The 16,807-nt window shown below is 45.9% G+C and overlaps 3 protein-coding genes across 6 annotated transcripts; 2 read left to right on the top strand and 1 right to left on the bottom strand.

The window, feature by feature from the left end:
* The first annotated feature begins 708 nt into the window (after positions 1 to 708).
* On the top strand, positions 709 to 7,068 carry LOC123079855 (serine/threonine-protein kinase Nek5). 3 transcript variants are annotated; one of them, XM_044502675.1, is made up of 15 exons: positions 709 to 1,020; positions 1,351 to 1,563; positions 1,641 to 1,707; positions 1,797 to 1,862; positions 1,946 to 1,992; positions 2,090 to 2,135; positions 2,223 to 2,303; positions 2,383 to 2,425; positions 2,527 to 2,576; positions 2,679 to 2,760; positions 2,883 to 2,932; positions 3,930 to 4,003; positions 4,485 to 4,536; positions 4,631 to 5,287; positions 5,368 to 7,068. In XM_044502675.1, the coding sequence occupies exons 2-15, from the start codon at positions 1,454 to 1,456 to the stop codon at positions 6,820 to 6,822; spliced, it is 2,880 nt and encodes a 959-aa protein (XP_044358610.1). In that variant the 5' UTR covers positions 709 to 1,020; positions 1,351 to 1,453; the 3' UTR covers positions 6,823 to 7,068. The 3 variants fall into 3 exon arrangements, with proteins under 3 accessions (XP_044358610.1, XP_044358611.1, XP_044358612.1); XM_044502676.1 differs by lacking the exon at positions 709 to 1,020 and adding an exon at positions 1,244 to 1,261; XM_044502677.1 differs by lacking the exons at positions 709 to 1,020; positions 1,351 to 1,563 and having other exon boundaries at positions 1,946 to 1,982.
* A 3,157-nt stretch (positions 7,069 to 10,225) lies between these two features.
* LOC123079858 (uncharacterized) lies at positions 10,226 to 13,899 on the bottom strand. Of its 2 annotated transcripts, XM_044502681.1 has the most exons (4): positions 11,282 to 13,899; positions 11,127 to 11,185; positions 10,981 to 11,031; positions 10,226 to 10,879 (listed from the first exon to the last, which is right to left on the bottom strand). In XM_044502681.1, exons 2-4 carry the CDS (start codon positions 11,133 to 11,135, stop codon positions 10,325 to 10,327), a joined length of 615 nt encoding a protein of 204 aa, XP_044358616.1. In that variant the 5' UTR covers positions 11,136 to 11,185; positions 11,282 to 13,899; the 3' UTR covers positions 10,226 to 10,324. The 2 variants fall into 2 exon arrangements, with proteins under 2 accessions (XP_044358616.1, XP_044358615.1); XM_044502680.1 differs by having other exon boundaries at positions 11,127 to 13,899.
* Positions 13,900 to 15,379: 1,480 nt separating this feature from the next.
* On the top strand, positions 15,380 to 16,587 carry LOC123079856 (acidic endochitinase-like). Its single transcript, XM_044502678.1, has one exon. It carries the CDS (start codon positions 15,427 to 15,429, stop codon positions 16,348 to 16,350), a length of 924 nt encoding a protein of 307 aa, XP_044358613.1. The 5' UTR covers positions 15,380 to 15,426; the 3' UTR covers positions 16,351 to 16,587.
* Positions 16,588 to 16,807: the final 220 nt, after the last annotated feature.

Raw genomic sequence — 16,807 nt, 5'->3', positions numbered from 1 at the left:
CGACTGCAACAGGATAAGTTTTATCAGCTGCTTTCGGATCGCCAAAGTGTTCCCGTGAAGCCAGAAAGCATCATTCACACACACGCGAAACTAAAGAAAGAAGAGAAAACCACCATAAAAATGTATGGGTGCTTTGGCTGCACATAGCAAGCGATACGCGCGGATTTATGAAATCATCGCGCACGGGCACGGGCACGGGCACGAAACGCATCGTGATGTGACCTCCAAATCTAATCATGCTCATCAAGCTCCCCAATTAATTTGCATCACTACGTGATGTGTACCAGTCTAGACCATAATTTGACGACGACGATTTAAAAATCGGGTGGAAATGAAGAATTGGGTGCGGGATGACGAAAACCCCTTTCGGTTTGGACATCAAATCAGTACGGATATTTGGAATTAATGCTGATGAGAGTGGTTATTTCGCTACTCAGTATATCGTCATTAGCACAAACATAAATATACTGTTGCAAATTAGGCGTACCACTATACTACTGTAGCAATAAGCTGTCGTAAATAAACATAAATAATCTACTCCCTCTGTAAACTAATATAAGAGTGTTTAGATAACTAAAATAGTGATCTAAACACTCTTATATTAGTTTACGGAGGGAGTAGTAATTAAGTTAATCCCTCCTCACTAATCACTACAGGCGGCCATGGCGTCGTATATAAGCAGGCGCCCCCACTTCCCCCATTTGACGATTTAAATAACCGAAAGCACGCCGCAACAAACAAACAAGGAGAGAGAGAAGCAAGAGCGAAACCAACAGGCAACAGTAATCAAAATCCCAAACCGGAGGGGGCAGCATAGCAGCCGAGGCCGCGGGGGCACCGGGACCTCGGGCGCGCCGCGGGAGAGCAGCAGAGGCGTCGGCGCCGTGACGAGACGCCGCCCCGCCCTATCCTCTCGCCCGCGAGTTCGGCCGGAATCGGAGCCCAGCCGCCGGGGAGCGGCCGCGGCGTGGCCGGAGCAGTCCCCGCCCGTGACGGCCAATGCCGGCGGAGCGAGCCGCGGTAAGGTCCCTGTCTGTCCCGGCCAGTGGCGGTTGGTGCCAACTGCGCGGTAGTACAGTTGCCCAACTTCTCGCTTTTCCGCGTGAAAATGGCTTTTTACTCTTTTTTCCTGTGCCAAGTACAGCCGCGAAACTCCGCCCACGGATTTGTGTGGCCATATGATATGCTAGTTGTTTACTGTTCTCGCCTGATTTTAGTTAGGTGCTTAGGATTTCCCCCGAAAAACTAATTAAACAAACAGGTGTTTAGGATTCTATTGGATGGAACAGGAGTAGGTTTGATTAAATTCGAATGCGAGGTTTTGATTTACGGCTGTATATGCTTTTGCAGAAATCACCTAGGGCGCGGAGCTGATCGGAACTGTGCTGCGTACAAGATATGGGAAGATTTGGGTATTAGGGATTGAATTTTGCTGTGGCAGTTGTGTACCAAGATGTTGGGCACCATGGAGTCACGGATGGATCAGTACGAGATTATGGAGCAGATTGGCCGCGGCGCCTTTGGTGCCGCCATTCTGGTGAACCACAAGACCGAGAAGAAAAAGTATGATGGCTTCCTCTATTTAGTTACGGAGTCTGTTTCCCCTCAAAGAAGGTGGTTGATATATGATTGGGTTGCAGGTATGTGCTGAAGAAGATCCGGCTCGCGAGGCAGACAGAGAGGTGCCGCAAGTCTGCTCATCAAGAGGTCAGTGAAGCATGAGAAACCATCAGGCTTTATTTGGTTCGTCTATTAGTATTGATTTCAGGAACTGACAGATGAAAGGAAAATTGCAGATGGCCCTTATTGCCCGCCTTCAACATCCTTACACTGTTGAATTCAAGGAGGCATGGGTTGAGAAGGTTTGTTCTCTAGGAGCATGCATCAGCATCTGCCTTTTGTTTTATTACATCTTTCCTCTGGCTTACTGTGTGAGTGACGGCAGGGTTGCTACGTTTGCATTGTGACGGGATACTGCGAAGGTGGCGATGTGTGAGTGTAATTTACGGGTTACGGGAGTCTGGGAGATTAGTTTTTGTTGTTGACTCACTGTTGACTCTGTTTTGTTTTGCTGTGCTCTTTCTGGTAGGGCTGAACTGATGAAAAAGGCAAATGGGACATACTTCCCGGAAGAGGTTATTGCAATTTTTTCAACTTCTTTTGTTTCATGCTTTAGGTAAACAATATTCAGAAGTGTGCTAACTGTTGTGAACAACCATCAGAAACTGCTGAGATGGTTTGCTCAATTGGCTCTAGCTGTTGACTACTTGCATTCGAACTATGTTTTGCACCGGGACCTCAAGGTAAGTGACAAAGAATGCTGCTGCTGTCATTTAGTTCATCAAGAACCAGTAATATAGTTTGCCCTTGTCCTCTCTGCAGTGCTCAAACATATTTCTCACAAAAGATCATGACATCCGTCTTGGTTAGTGCCTCACATTGACTCAAATAACTCTTATCTTGTGTTACGTCTGCACCCCGCAATGCTTCGTTGCTGGAGTTTAAATATCTCTAGTTTACTTGCAGGGGATTTTGGCCTTGCTAAGACCTTAAAGGCAGATGATCTAACATCTTCAGTAAGCTTCTCTGTGATGTCCTTCTGTCTCAGATACAGATACTGATTAATCATGTTCTTTTTTATTGCCTGAATCTTATGTGTTAGCATGATGCTTTCTTAGGTTGTGGGAACACCAAATTACATGTGCCCAGAGCTTCTTACTGACATTCCTTATGGATTCAAGTCAGACATATGGTCTCTTGGTAACTACCTACTGTTATGGAGATACTTTAGGAAATTTGTGCCATTTGGCTTTATTTATAAACCTTGTTTCTAAAAACCAATGTCATATAGCCTAGTTTTTAACTGGTATATGTCTGTACAGGATGTTGTATGTATGAGATGGCTGCTCATCGACCTGCTTTCAAGGCTTTTGTGAGTTCTTATCAGCTCATGTTCTTATATCACTACGATCTCCTACCTAACAGTAATTATATTTCCATGGAATCTACATAGCTTGTAATCAATGCGACATAGCTTGTATTTAGAAAGTGCCTGCCGACTCCCCATAGAAGGATAAGATTTACTAGAACACTTCAAAATAGTATGTAGGTTGCTATCAACAAACAGAATGGAAGATATAGAAAACCTCAAGTGCACTTTCTTGTGGAATTACAAATGGTCACGAACCCAATGTACGGACCATATGGCTTCCAGCCTCTTTTATTAGTAGGGAAAGAGTGATCATCGGCACCTTCCATTTGAGAGGTTGTGGCATTTGTATCTCCATCGAATAATTTGTTCTTCCACTTCTATTACATTCATTGAAGTTAGCTAAGGAAAACCACTCGACAATTAAGAAGCACTGATGTCTTCATTCTGTGTAGAACTCTTCGCAATATCGACTTTTGTGTGTATGTGCGCGCACGCGCACAATTTTCATGCACATGTCTAACATTGTGGTATAAGAGAAGGATGGGTTTCTTTTCCAGATTCATACCATACTGGAACATACTTATCCACGATCCATCCAGGAAATTCATTTCTGGATTTATGTGAATGATGCAGATCTTTTGTCTCGTTGACCTTCAAAAATATGTTTGAAGAGGTCTACTGCTCTCTCTTAAGTATGAATATTTTGCTTTTACGCAGATCCATGTTTACTTAAACTAACTCAAAGTCAAGATTTCTTTGGAAAAAATGATGCTGATTATTAGTTTCCCTGCACGTTATTTTTGTCGAATTGCTGGACTGTAGTATCTGTTCCATTTTCTCTCTTAAATGTTCATACTAGTGAATACAGTTTACCATTATGATGGCGTTATTGGTTTCTCTTAAATGTTCATACTAGAGGATGCAGTTTACCATTGTGATGGCGTTATTGGTTTCGAAATTGTAAAAGCTTACCTGTGCTTAAATTTGCTCCTTTCAGGATATGGCTGGACTGATAAGCAAAATAAATCGCTCCTCCATTGGCCCTATACCTACTTGCTACTCTCCATCTATGTAAGTGCACCTTCATGCTATATATACTCCCTCCGTTCCTAAATATAAGTCTTTTTAGAGATTCCAATATGAACTACATATGGATGTACATAGACATATTTTAGAGTGTAGATTCACTCATTTTGCTCCGTATGTAGTCCATATTGGAATCTCTAGAAACACTTATATTTAGGAACGGAGGGAGTAGTAGGCATGCATGGAAGTCTGGTTTTCCTTATCATTCTTGTTTAAAATAATTTCATTCTTCTATTGTCATATTTGTTGTTGTCATAGTATTATGGACCATTCTATCCTTTCTAAACCTACCATTTAATTCTTAGATACGTTGTCTTTCAACTTCTTCAAAGTCAAGCGATGTCTGCTGGAAAATGCAGCACTTTTTATCCCATTACAAAACATCACATTGTTCTATTGTCATATTCTGATGAGCTTCCTAGTCCATTGTTAGCTAAAAGGTTCCCGTTTTGGCTGTTGATTGCAGGAAAATGCTTATCAAAAGCATGTTGAGGAAGAATCCTGAACACCGGCCTACTGTAAGTTACTATGCGCATGGAAATCTCACTACAATACCTGTTTACCAAATTTACTCGATTCTGACATTAATTATTTATTACTATTTGTAAACAGGCATCTGATATTCTGAAAAATCCATACCTGCAACCTTATGTTGATCAGCACCGCGCATTTACCGCTGTACCGCATCCCATGCGATCACCAGGGAAATCCATTACCAGTTCACGGAGCAGTCGGAGGAGCATGTCTGGGAGCCAATGTAGCAGCATTTCTGGCACTGGCAGTGATTTGGACAGTATACAATCAAGTGAAAGAAACACGTCAGGGCTAGCTACAAGTTCAAACAACACCGCCATTGGTACTGAAGGTGCTGAAGCTACTGATGATGCGTCAGTTAAAACCTGTTCAACACCACGTGATCTTAAAAGCCATAAGGACATAGATAGTCCTGAACTGGAGAGACAAGACTCACCTAAATCCATACATGTTGATCAGCGTCCCAAATACGGGAGTAAGCAGCCAAAAATCATCAAGAAGATACTAACAACTCTAAGAGAGGAGACTAGTAAGCTCAGGGTAAACAATTCACCTTTGAGAGCTAGCCGTGTAAAGCTACATTCACCTAGTCACAGAGAGCTCTTGTCTGATGATTCAGAGCATAACAGTGTTTCCTCCAGTGTGAAATCTAGTGAAGTGACGCCACATGCACCAGCAAAGGTCAACCGCGATACTGTGAAACACATACAAGCATCTCCTCCCCTGAAGTATTTGGTGAGGAATGAGGATTAATCATTTTCTTGTGTTGAATCACCTTTTTTTTGCTAATTTTTTTTTCTGATCATGTCCTGCAGTCACCAATTGTTGAACATTCTCCAAAAGTTAAGATCAAAGTGGATGAGCCGCAGCAGCTAGACCCTACCAAGCAGACAATTGAAAATGTTGATGCCGCTGAAGGGAAAGTCAAGAATAGGGTTCTACCCAGTTTTAGTAGACGCCCTAGCTTCCCTCCCCGGAGGCAAGTGGGAGCAGAGAGTCCACAGCACACTGGGACAAAACGAGCTCACAGCAAGGTTACCACTGAGCATGCAAAAAGCCCTTCTCGACCTGTCCATAGTCCAAAAAATGCTTTCACTGAGCTTCCAGGTGTTCTAATGGCTCCTCCAAGCCCCCTGGGGGGTAATCAAATGAAAGTTGGCAATTCACAGGCGGAATGTGCTCCACCCAGAGATGTAGCAACCAAAGAAGTTAGCAGTGCTTGCTCCAGTTCCATGATTGATTATGCTGACAGCACCAAGCAGTCTGAACCATCTGAACCTGATTCACTAACCCACTTGGATTCATCTTGCAAATGCTCAACCCTGGACACAGCCATACAAAAGCATGATCAAACTGATATGCCAAGCTCAGAGCTCAACACCACCAATTTTCAGAAGAGTATGCCTAGTAATGATGATAGTAGTGTAAGCTCAGGCTTGGACCCATCTGTTGATACAAATGTGCAAGAATTTATTTGCAAGGATGATATTCCCTGCAGTAAGACGGTGCAGAGCACTCCCACTATCACTGTACAGAGTGAGGAGGATAAGTTCACAGTACAAGAACTGCTCTCATCAGTACCATATATTGCTCCTGATGATTCAGCAACAAAAACCATTGCACTAGACAAAGGATCCAATTCTATCCATCAGTCATCAGAGAAATCACCAGGTCCTCATTCGGGCCCTCCAGTTGAGGACATTATACATGTCATAAGGCCCAGCAGTTTCAGCGTCAGCGATGAGCAGGCAGTAACACGGAATGCTGAAATGGAAGCCCAGAGCACAGATGTTGGCGAACTTGGCGATGTTATAAAAGAAGAAGTGGATGTGAGAAGCATCACACCAAGTCTTATACCTTCCGGACTTGTTGGTTCTGCCACTGTGAAGCCCAACATTTCAGAAGATAATACCATCGGTCCGAAACTCGCCAATTCAGATGTGCTAAAATTGCCCGCTGTCCCAGAAGCAAATTCTACTTCTCCGGAGACCAACGGTGGGTTCAAGGAGGAGGCGACCCCAGCAAAGGAAATACCGGCAACCTCAGCAAAGGAAATGCTTGATGTTAAGTCCTTCAGGCAACGATCCGAGGCTCTTGAAGGGCTCTTGGAGCTTTCTGCTGATCTGCTGGAAAACAACAGGTTGGAGGAGCTTGCGGTGGTTCTGAGGCCGTTTGGGAAGGCGAAGGTGTCGCCGCGAGAAACGGCCATCTGGTTGGCCAGAAGTTTTCAAGGGATGATGAATGATGAAGCGAGTCGCAGCTCAACGTGAGTGCCCGTAACATTAACCTTTTATTTTTATTTTTTATTTATGCTCTGAAATCTCCAAATCTGTAAAGTTTGACCACCTCACGCCCCCCTCATTTCGTGTGCTATATGTATAGTAGTCCCATGCTTGTGTGGTGTATACGGTACATTCTGTAAATAGCCCAGACTTGTAAACAGAAATAAGACGTGTAAAAAATAATGTTAAATCTGCATACCAAGGTATGCATATTGAAGGTCCGCTATTTATCCATCTGTTTATCAAACTCGCCCGGATTCGGGAGGATGTGTTTATCATGCTTGCTGTCAAGTATATTCTGCTTGTGGACAACTCTTGTCACCCACACAGTAGCATTGTAAACTAATTATCCAGTTAGCAAACTTCAGCATCGCTGCATCTCATACTCTGATTCCTGATGTTATCACTTCTCATCGCTCTTATCAATTTCCAAGTGCTTCCACGGTTGTACTACTTTCTTATTTCCACCTTTGTACTCTTGCACTCGTGCTGCCGGAGTTTCTTAAGCGCCTCTTGTCGTCGTGTAATTGCGACACCTGTATTGAAGCTGCGAGCCTTGAAGGTCCCGCCAGATCTTTTCCGTACGTGTTGCACTGGCATTGCATTGTATCTAGCCTTGAAACAACGCCACAGCATCGTATCAGCCTTCTACAACGTCGTCCTCTCCTGTCAAAAAATAAATAAATTAAAATACAACGTCGTCCGCTATATATCTCTATCCATCGGTTCTTCGTGCGAGTCGTGTCACGTCACCTCAGCTGCCTCTGGCCATGCAGCAGCCGCCGCAGGAAATCCACGCCTACGGCTACAGCGCCGGCGCCGCGCCCGCCCACGGCGTCGGCGTCGTGCCAACGGCCGCCGACGCTTCCCCGCGCCCTGACCAGCCCCGGCCTCCTCCCCCGCGCCGTCGGCTGAGCCCATTCCGCATCTTCATCCTGGCCTTCGTCGGGGCGTGCGCGCTCGCCGGCGTCGTCGCGCTGCTCGTCTGGCTCATCTACCGCCCCAGCGTGGTCCAGGTGGCCGTGCACGCCGCGACGCTGTCCCTGCTCGTCGCGAACTCGACGGCGGCCCCGCCGGTGCTGTCGTTCACACTCACCGCCGGCCTGATCATCACCAACCCCAACAGGCGCGTGGCCGTCTACTACGACCTGCTGCACGCCGAGGGCATCTACCGCGGCCGGAGCTTCGACCGGATCTCCCTGCCGATGTCGTTCCAGGCCGCAAACTGCGCGGACCGCGTGCGGGCCGTGCTCCAAGGGACCTCGGCCGACGACCTGACGGCGGCGGTCTTCCCCGTCGACCTGTGGCTCGACGGGAAAGTGCGGTACAGGTACGGCGGGGCGGTGACGACCTCGGCGAGCACGCTGTCGGTGAAGTGCCCGCTGGTGCTGCAGCTCATGGTGCCGTCGAGGAGGGTCGAGTGTACCGTGAATCTGTGATCGGTTCGGTCGGGAATCTCGTTCATGTTGGTTGCTCACTGGCGCGCTGAGTGGAATCTTTGGATCATTTGCTTCGTTTAAATCCTCGCTTTGATTATCTCCCACCTTCTCCCCAGTCGTCCAATCTCTGTTGCGGCCGCTTGCAACATGACTCGTGTTGTGCTTGGGCGTTCACAACAAGAGCCATTGTTGCGCTCAGTCGAAGCGTTTTGTGCCTCCGTGTCCGTGGCGTGGCCTATGTTGCATCCACAACAAACCCCTTTGCAACGCTCAGCTGCCACTTGTTCTGAAGCCCCTTTGCAACATGGACGATGTTGCAAAGCCCCTTCACAACACATATGACATTGCGAACCCACTAACACCCCACCGTTAAGGAGATGAGGAACGGCGTGCGTGGGCCATGGGGCACACGTCACGCACACGAGGACCAACGAACAAAACAATGGGATCAATCGAATGAGTACACGTGTTTAGTCCTCGCTTTGAGTGGAATCTTTGAATCATTTGCTTTGTTTTAGTCCTCGCTTTGAGTATCTCCCACCTTCTCCCCCTCCTGTGAAACTTCCAAGTGGGGAGGGGCACCTTCCATGGAGATAACACAGATCAAATCATCAACAAATGCGACTCTAGCCGTTGGCCAGGTGATTATCGGTTCGGATCGGCCGCTTCGGCAACAGTTGGATGGCGTGCGTGACAGTTGCCCAATCTCTCTGTTGCGGCCGCTTGCAACACAACTCATTGTGCTCGGGTGTTCGCTACAGAAGCCATTGTTGCGCTCAATTGAAGCGTTTCGTACCTCCGCGACATGGCCTATGTTGCATCCACATCAAACCCCTTTTCAACGCTCAGTTGCCACTTGTTTTGAAGCCCCTTTGCAACATGGATGATGTTGCAAAGCCCCTTCACAACACATATGACATTGCGAAGCCACCAACACGCCACCTTTAAGGAGATGAGGAACGACGTGCGTGGGCCACGGGGCACATGTCACGCACACGAGGCGGTGAACAAAACAATGTGATCAATTGAATGAGTACACGTGTTTTCTCAAAATGAAATAGGGCAAATAATCCAACACCCGAGTTTTTTTCAATACAGTACAGATATAGATGCTCATACATATGCACATATACTCATCCCTATGAATGCACGCACGCAAACGCTATCCCTATGAGCACCTTCGAGAGACTGAGCCGATCCAACACCCTGAGTTGTTTTGGTCGTATGGGCGCAAACATGATAGGTATGTGCCTTTCACGGGCCTTGCATGCGGGTTTTCGATGAGCGAGGGATGATCTGGGTCCTGGGATTACGATGTTTATATCATTGACAGTCCTAATGGAATTATATTAATATACTAAAAACAATTAAAAAAGAAATGCATGGACCCAACCGCCCCTTTCTCAACCCTAGTGCCCGCCTAAGGTCTTCATGTTGCCGCCTCGGTCCCACTCTTCTCCCCTGACCGGTTGCCTCATCGATGGTCACAAGAATGGGGAACCTCGATCATGGCTGAGGTAGCTGCAACTTTTTCTTACAAAGGGTGGATTTTTTTAGGGACTGTCTATTTGACATTCGACTGATTTTCAATTAGACATCATTCAAATTCCCGCACCAATAAAAAGATGACACATGTCTATCCACAGAACACCCCGACAAACAGAAAAAAGTGCATGCCAAAAACAACAAAACGGGTCGGGCTATACCTGACCCGGTTCGCCAGGGCAACTAATCACGGCCAAGGTCCTGGAATTACAGTGTATTCGTGTGCAACATACAGTAGTAAAAACCTATGATTTACACTGTACAAATGCACATAATTACACTGTTTACACTGAAATTCTTAACAATGGTCCAATGTAAATAAGGTGTAATTTTCAGAAAACCGGGAATTACAGTGGATAAATGCATGAAAATACAGTGTAAAACACAAAAAGTCCCTCACCCGCAAAAAAAAACACAAAAAGTCCCTGGAATTATAATGTACTTATGTGCAGTGGTACTGCTGATTACAAATATTTTAATTTTTCTGTTTACTGACATTGCTCAATTTACACAAATTGCAGATCATAGCGACAAACAGACTGACAATCCCTAAAGATGTGCAGGTACTTTGGACTAGGGCTGAGGCTAGAGTTGGGGCAAAGAAAAGTGGAGAAAGCAACAATCGTGAAACAAATGAAGACATCCTCATCAGGCAACTGGAGATCAACATCCTTGAGCTTCTTGGCGAAAAAGGACACAGGAGGAGTGCTGGTATGATTGAAATGTGATAAGATAAAATCACGACCAGACTCAGGGTCACAAACAAGTGGCTCACCATCTACTGGAAGGCCAAGGATATCATGTATGTCGTACTTAGTAAGGGGGATAAACTTCATTTTTAACTGTAACTCAGAAGCGAGAACATCAAACCTAGATGCAAGCCACTTAACAAGCCTAAGTGGGACCTCAGTACTCACAAACCTAAGAAGACAATGCATGCCATAATTCTCAATGACACCCTTATACCTAGGACACAAACCATCAACAACAGCTGAGAAGAATTTCCCAGAATATCTAGTGAAGGTTGAACAAACGGGGAAATCAGAAGATCGTTTCTGCCTCTACAAAAAACAAAAAGGAGAAACACATTAAACCTGAGAACCCATGAGTTGGGAACCCAAAAAACAGGATATCCGAAAATAAAAGTAAAAAAGAGACTAACCACATTCCTTCCTGCAGCACAGGATAACTTCCTCTTCAGGTGTTTTACTTTCTGAAAAAAACACACAAGAATCAGTCACAACTAGAAAAATAACACAGAAAGATTGATATAGTACAACACGTAAAAATCAGAACTAGAATACAGACATGGTTCATATAGAACTGGAATAGAGCTTTGTCAAGTACTCCATCATCACTCGTAGCCTCTTGAAAAGATAATAAATAACACAAAAAATTTAAAAACTAAAAAGAGGAGAATAAAGGAGAAAATAAAGCTAATGAATAAAGACATAAATAACTACCAAAGACATAACATTAGCACCATCTTCCGCAAAGTCATTGGGCACAAAGGGATCTTGCAAAAAATCAAACTCTCAATAGAAGAAGCTTCTGGAACATCCTTGTGAGAGACTTTCCGTAGCCTCCCCATAGATAATGAAGCTTAAAACTAAAGAGGACTAAACTATTAATACTGGTCCAAATTAGACCATCAAGGCAGGAAGTAGAAAAAACTAGAGCAAATTACACTATACTAGTGACCAAAATTACAGAGTAATCAACGCAGTTAGCAATTACACTAAAAATAACTGAATCAAATTACACACGGGGATTACAGTTGTAATACTGGTGCAGATTACACTATAGAACTTACGCATATTAGACTGAAAAGACTGGGAAATTACACTGTAATACTAACCCAACTTACAGAGTAATCAATGCATCAATTACACTGAAAAGACTATGGGAAATTACACTGTAATACTGGTGCAGATTACACTGTAGAACTTATACAAATTACACTGAAAAAGATACGGAAAATTACACTGTAATACTAACCAACTTACAGGGTAATCAATGCATCAAATTACACTCAAAGACACTGGAAAATTACAGTGTAAATACTGGTGCAAATTACACTATAGAACATATGCAAATTACACTCAAAGACTTTGGAAAATGACACTGTAATACTAATCCAACTTACAAAGTAATCAATGCATCAATTACACTGAAAGACTACGGAAAATTACACTGTAATACTGGTGCAAATTACACTATAGAACTTATGGAAATTACACTGAAAGATTATGGAAAATTACATTGTAATACTAACCCAACTTACAGAGTAATTTGCGACAATTACCTGAAATACTATGGAAAATTACACTGTAATACTGGTGCAAATTACACTATAAAACTAATGCAAATTGGACAGTAACATCAAGGCAGGAATTTAAAAAAATTTGAAGCAAATTACAGTATATTGCTGATCAAAATTACAGAGTAATCAGAGCAGTAATTACACTGAAGAACTGAAACAAACTACACACATTACTTACGCTATAATACTGATCCAACTTACACTATAAAATTCAGGCAAATTACAGTAAAAGAATATGGAAAATTACACCGTAATACTGGTCCAAATTACACTGGAGGGGCATTACACACCAAATAAGGCTGGATGCAAAATTACAGTAAAAAAACTGAGGAGATTACACTATAATACTGATGCAAATTACAAAGTAATAAAAAAGGCATGAATGACACTGCAAATGCTGATACAATTTACACCCAAAAACTGTGGGACTTACACTATAAATACTGATGCAAATTACATAACACAACTGGCGTATTAGACTGTAATTTAGAGATGCAGATAACATTACAGTGAAATTCAGAAAAAATTAGAGATACATTAGACTGTAGTTCTGGCGCATTACAGTGTACTTCAGAGATAATTTACGTAATAACAACTTGATGGATTACAAGTGAAATTCAGATACACATTACAGAGTAATTTCAGAGATACAGTATAACACAACTGGGGCCATTGCAGTCAAATTCAGAGACACAATACAGACTAAAAAAACAAAAGTAGAACTAGTTGAACTACATTGTAGATCAGAGTTACAAATACAGAGTGAATTCAGAGCTAGTCCAATGCTACAGGACCAATGCTACTAACACACCAATGCCAGCTGTAAATTCAGAGCTATATCAGTGCTACTGGACCAAACAATCAACAAGAAAAAGGAATCCTCATGCAATCAACACTGAAACTATGGCAAAAACACTGAAAAGCATGAGGTTGCAGTGAAGCTATACATGACAAGGTACAATGAAGCTATACTGCAGCTAATAGGGTACAATACAATACTAGGTAAATCTCAGTGTAACATACACTCTTATTATGGGGGAACACTGAAAAAAGAAGCATAAAATTCAGGTAGGTACAGAGAATGGAACGTCGAAACAGAGAAATTCAGTAACCAGCGGGATAAAACAACATGGAACAAAAACATGAGTAAAATCAGGGGCTACAACTACAACTACAACCCAATACAGAACAACCAGAACTCGATCTTCAGAAGTCAAGCCACGGGATCCACCGCTGAAAACTAATGCCTACACGCCTACCTACACATCAACAACAGAGAGCTTACGTCTACGCGTACGTCCAAATCAACAGCAGAACACTGCCCAGGGAAATGGCCTACGGAATCCAAACCGGGCGGGAATTGGCCTACGTCCGCAACAAAAAACACAAGACCACGGCATGGAGGACTATGGCGCGCTGCAAGCTCCTACAAAAACTCAGGCGCACAACCATGGCGGACTAGAACACCACGGCAGCAACATGCACCTCGCCGCGGATAAAAAAGTTCACCTACCACTGATCCGCGAAACCAAAAATCACCTAGATCTGGGACTACACAGCCACGAGAGCACGAGCAAAACGCGAGAGACAAGGACAACCAACCAGGGGAGCTGGGGGACGAAGAAGAAAAGGAGAAGAAATCAAAATCCTGTGGTGGATGAGCTTAGAATCGCCATGAACAGACGGAATCGCCCTCCCCCTCCGCCGCTCGAGCTCTCTCTATCTGCCTTATCGAAATGAGAAAGGGGAATGACACCCCGCTCCTAAATTCAAAGACGACAAAAACCTACAGTCCCCGGCCGGGGCGGAGGAAAACGGGCTGAAGCAGAAAACCGCGCCCGGTAAAAAAACCAACCCGAAAACTAGCACAAAGCCAACAGGACCGAGCGCGAATCTCAGGGCGAGATCAAACGGCCAACAATTTGAATGAAAGCGAATTGAAAATCAGTCAGCTGAAAAATAGCAAATCCGTTTTATTATCTTAAAATGAAGCATCAAGAAGATACAAACACCATGAGCACACACCCAGCCCCTGCATAACTAAGATGCACACAGGCAAGACCAACACACACAAAAAATACGCCGACAACTAGCAAAATCATATAAGACCAAAGCTATGTGCAGACGGAGAAAAAGAAAAAGTCCCAAAGCAATTTGATCTGCGATCGACAAACTATAGAAATGACCATATTCACACCAACTATTTCATGACACCACATGAACGACGAAGTTCTTCAACATCAACGCCTTTAGAAAGGGAGTGACGTTCACACGCCGCCGTCATCGGATCCAACAACTAAGGTTAGAGTCAGGGTTTTCACCCTGAAGAATCAGTCTGAGATAATCCAAGCAATGCCTTCAATAAGGTAACAACGCAAAACAACGTCGCCATTGCAGGTATAACCAACTCGGGCAGACCTAGGATTTCACCCTGAATCTCGAGACTGGGTGCCCGTAGGACACCATCACAGTCACTCGTGTAGTCGCCACCACTTTTTCGCGATCTCAGCAACTACTCGTCGCCGCTGCACAACCATCCCTCTGCGTCAAGTCTTTGTCCATAGTTTGCATCTCACCGCCGAAGTCCATCATCAGATCTGGAGAGATGAACCCTCCCCTGAATCTTTCAGTGATCATCCTTGTCGTGGAGCCACAGGAGATCGCTGCAGCATTCTGCAGCCTCCACCATCCGGGCCGATCAGATCTGGATGACATCCATCGAGCCATTCAGACATGAATCAGCAAACCACGCTCGGGTCGATCGTAGACGACGCCGATACTGAATACTCCAGCCAGGTACTCTCTCCGTCCGAAATTACTTGTTGTAGAAATTGATGGAGGGAGTACTTTGCATCCGTTCAAAAGGGGGATCGGTTGCAGCGAGCCGCCGCCTACGCTTTTGAACGAACAATTAGGTCAACCTCGCACGGCTCGTGGAAATGTGCTAGTGGGGGCGCATTGTGGCCTTAACTGAAGTGCACCCCTATCTCGCGCACTGAACCTTTCTGCAAATCAAAGCAAAGTTCAGATGGTATTCGGGGAAGTGGTCCTCGCAGACGTTATTTGGCGTCGAGCGAAGTGGAAGCTGCTCTCAACACGACGATAAGCTCAGAATACTCGCCACTCACTCATGCCCGGCGGCGCCGCAGAACGGTCGCAGACTCTGCAGACCTCTCTCTGGATTCACCTACATATAGAGTTACGGAGAGTCGGAGACCATGAACCTTCGTCCGCATAGCTCTTCACGTTCGGCTATCATCGCTTCATCGGCATCGCCGAGAAATCATGATGGCGAGCGAGCTGCTTCCGGCGGTGCTGCTGATCTCCGTGGCGTCATTGGCCGGACTGGCCGCCGGAGCTGCGCGCGCAGGCGGCGTCGCCATCTACTGGGGCCAGAACGGCAACGAAGGCACGCTGGCGCAGACGTGCGCGAGCGGCAACTACAGGTTCGTCAACGTGGCCTTCCTGTACACCTTCGGCAAGGGCCAGACGCCGCTGCTGAACCTGGCGGGCCACTGCGACCCGGCGTCCAACGGCTGCACGGGCGTGGGCGCCGACGTCAGGTCCTGCCAGCGCCTCGGCATCAAGGTCATGCTCTCCATCGGCGGGGGCGTCGGCAGCTATGGCCTCTCGTCCCGCGCGGACGCCAGGCAGGTCGCGAGGCACCTCTGGGAGAACTACCTCGGCGGCACGTCGCCGTCGAGGCCCCTCGGCGACGCGGTGCTCGACGGCGTCGACTTCGACATCGAGAGCGGCGGGAGCGCGCACTGGGACGAGCTGGCGCGGGAGCTCAAGAAGTACTCGGGGAAGGGGCGCGAGCGCAGGAGGGTGTACCTGGCGGCGGCGCCGCAGTGCCCGTTCCCGGACGCGTCGCTCGGCGGGCTCGGCGGCGCGCTCGGCACGGGCCTGTTCGACTACGTCTGGGTGCAGTTCTATAACAACCCGCCGTGCCAGTACACCACGGACGGCGGGGTGGGCAACCTGGCGCGCGCGTGGGAGCAGTGGACGGCCATACCGGCGAAGCAGGTGTTCCTGGGGCTCCCGGCGGCGCCCGAGGCCGCCGGCACCGGGTTCGTGGAGGCGACAGACCTGGTGTCTAAGGTGCTGCCGGTGGTGAAGAAGTCGAAGAAGTACGGTGGTATCATGCTGTGGTCGAGGTTCTACGATGGGAAGACAGGGTACAGCGACAAGGTCAAGCCCAGCCTGTGAGCTGGTATTAACGGCTACTAAGCTCGGGTCAGGGATCAAGAGCAAGTGCCATTAACATGTCCTCTATCACGTGTCAAGCCTGATACTGAGCAAAGACAAATAACAGGACAGAAATGTACTGTATGATCGTATTCATCACCAAGAACCACTTTCCTCTATCACAGTGCATGTTCGTTTTGTTCTAAGTGAAACTTTGTAAAATTCGATCAGGTTTTTGAAAATCGACATAAAACACTATATGTCATCAAGCTTGCGGAAGATGGGGCTCGTGGGCGGATAGACCTGGTCCGGCTACATTGTGGTGATGGGGGAGCTCCGGCGAGTCGTGTCGTTGCCGGCGAGCTCGAGGCAACAAGATCACCCTTCAAATTTCTGGTTGTAGTTTTGCTTAGATATTTCGATGTTTTTTTCTTCTGAAACACTTTGATTTTTTTTATGTTGCATAGGTTGTTTTCAC

This window comes from Triticum aestivum, chromosome 3D (assembly GCF_018294505.1).
Source record: "Triticum aestivum cultivar Chinese Spring chromosome 3D, IWGSC CS RefSeq v2.1, whole genome shotgun sequence".
NCBI lineage: Eukaryota > Viridiplantae > Streptophyta > Magnoliopsida > Poales > Poaceae > Triticum > Triticum aestivum.
This window is presented reverse-complemented; position numbering and strand designations above follow the sequence as displayed.

Excerpts from the sequence above, each read along its gene's own strand:
- LOC123079855 (XM_044502675.1), top strand. The coding sequence starts at position 1,454 with ATGTTGGGCACCATGGAGTCACGGATGGATCAGTACGAGATTATGGAG. Across the intron at positions 1,993-2,089 it reads TACTGCGAAGGTGGCGATGT|GGCTGAACTGATGAAAAAGG; the intron begins GTGAGTGTAATT and ends TCTTTCTGGTAG. Across the intron at positions 2,577-2,678 it reads CAGATGATCTAACATCTTCA|GTTGTGGGAACACCAAATTA; the intron begins GTAAGCTTCTCT and ends ATGCTTTCTTAG.
- LOC123079858 (XM_044502680.1), bottom strand. Across the intron at positions 10,880-10,980 it reads GTGCTGCAGGAAGGAATGTG|AGGCAGAAACGATCTTCTGA; the intron begins GTTAGTCTCTTT and ends TGTTTTTTGTAG.
- LOC123079856 (XM_044502678.1), top strand. The coding sequence starts at position 15,427 with ATGATGGCGAGCGAGCTGCTTCCGGCGGTGCTGCTGATCTCCGTGGCG.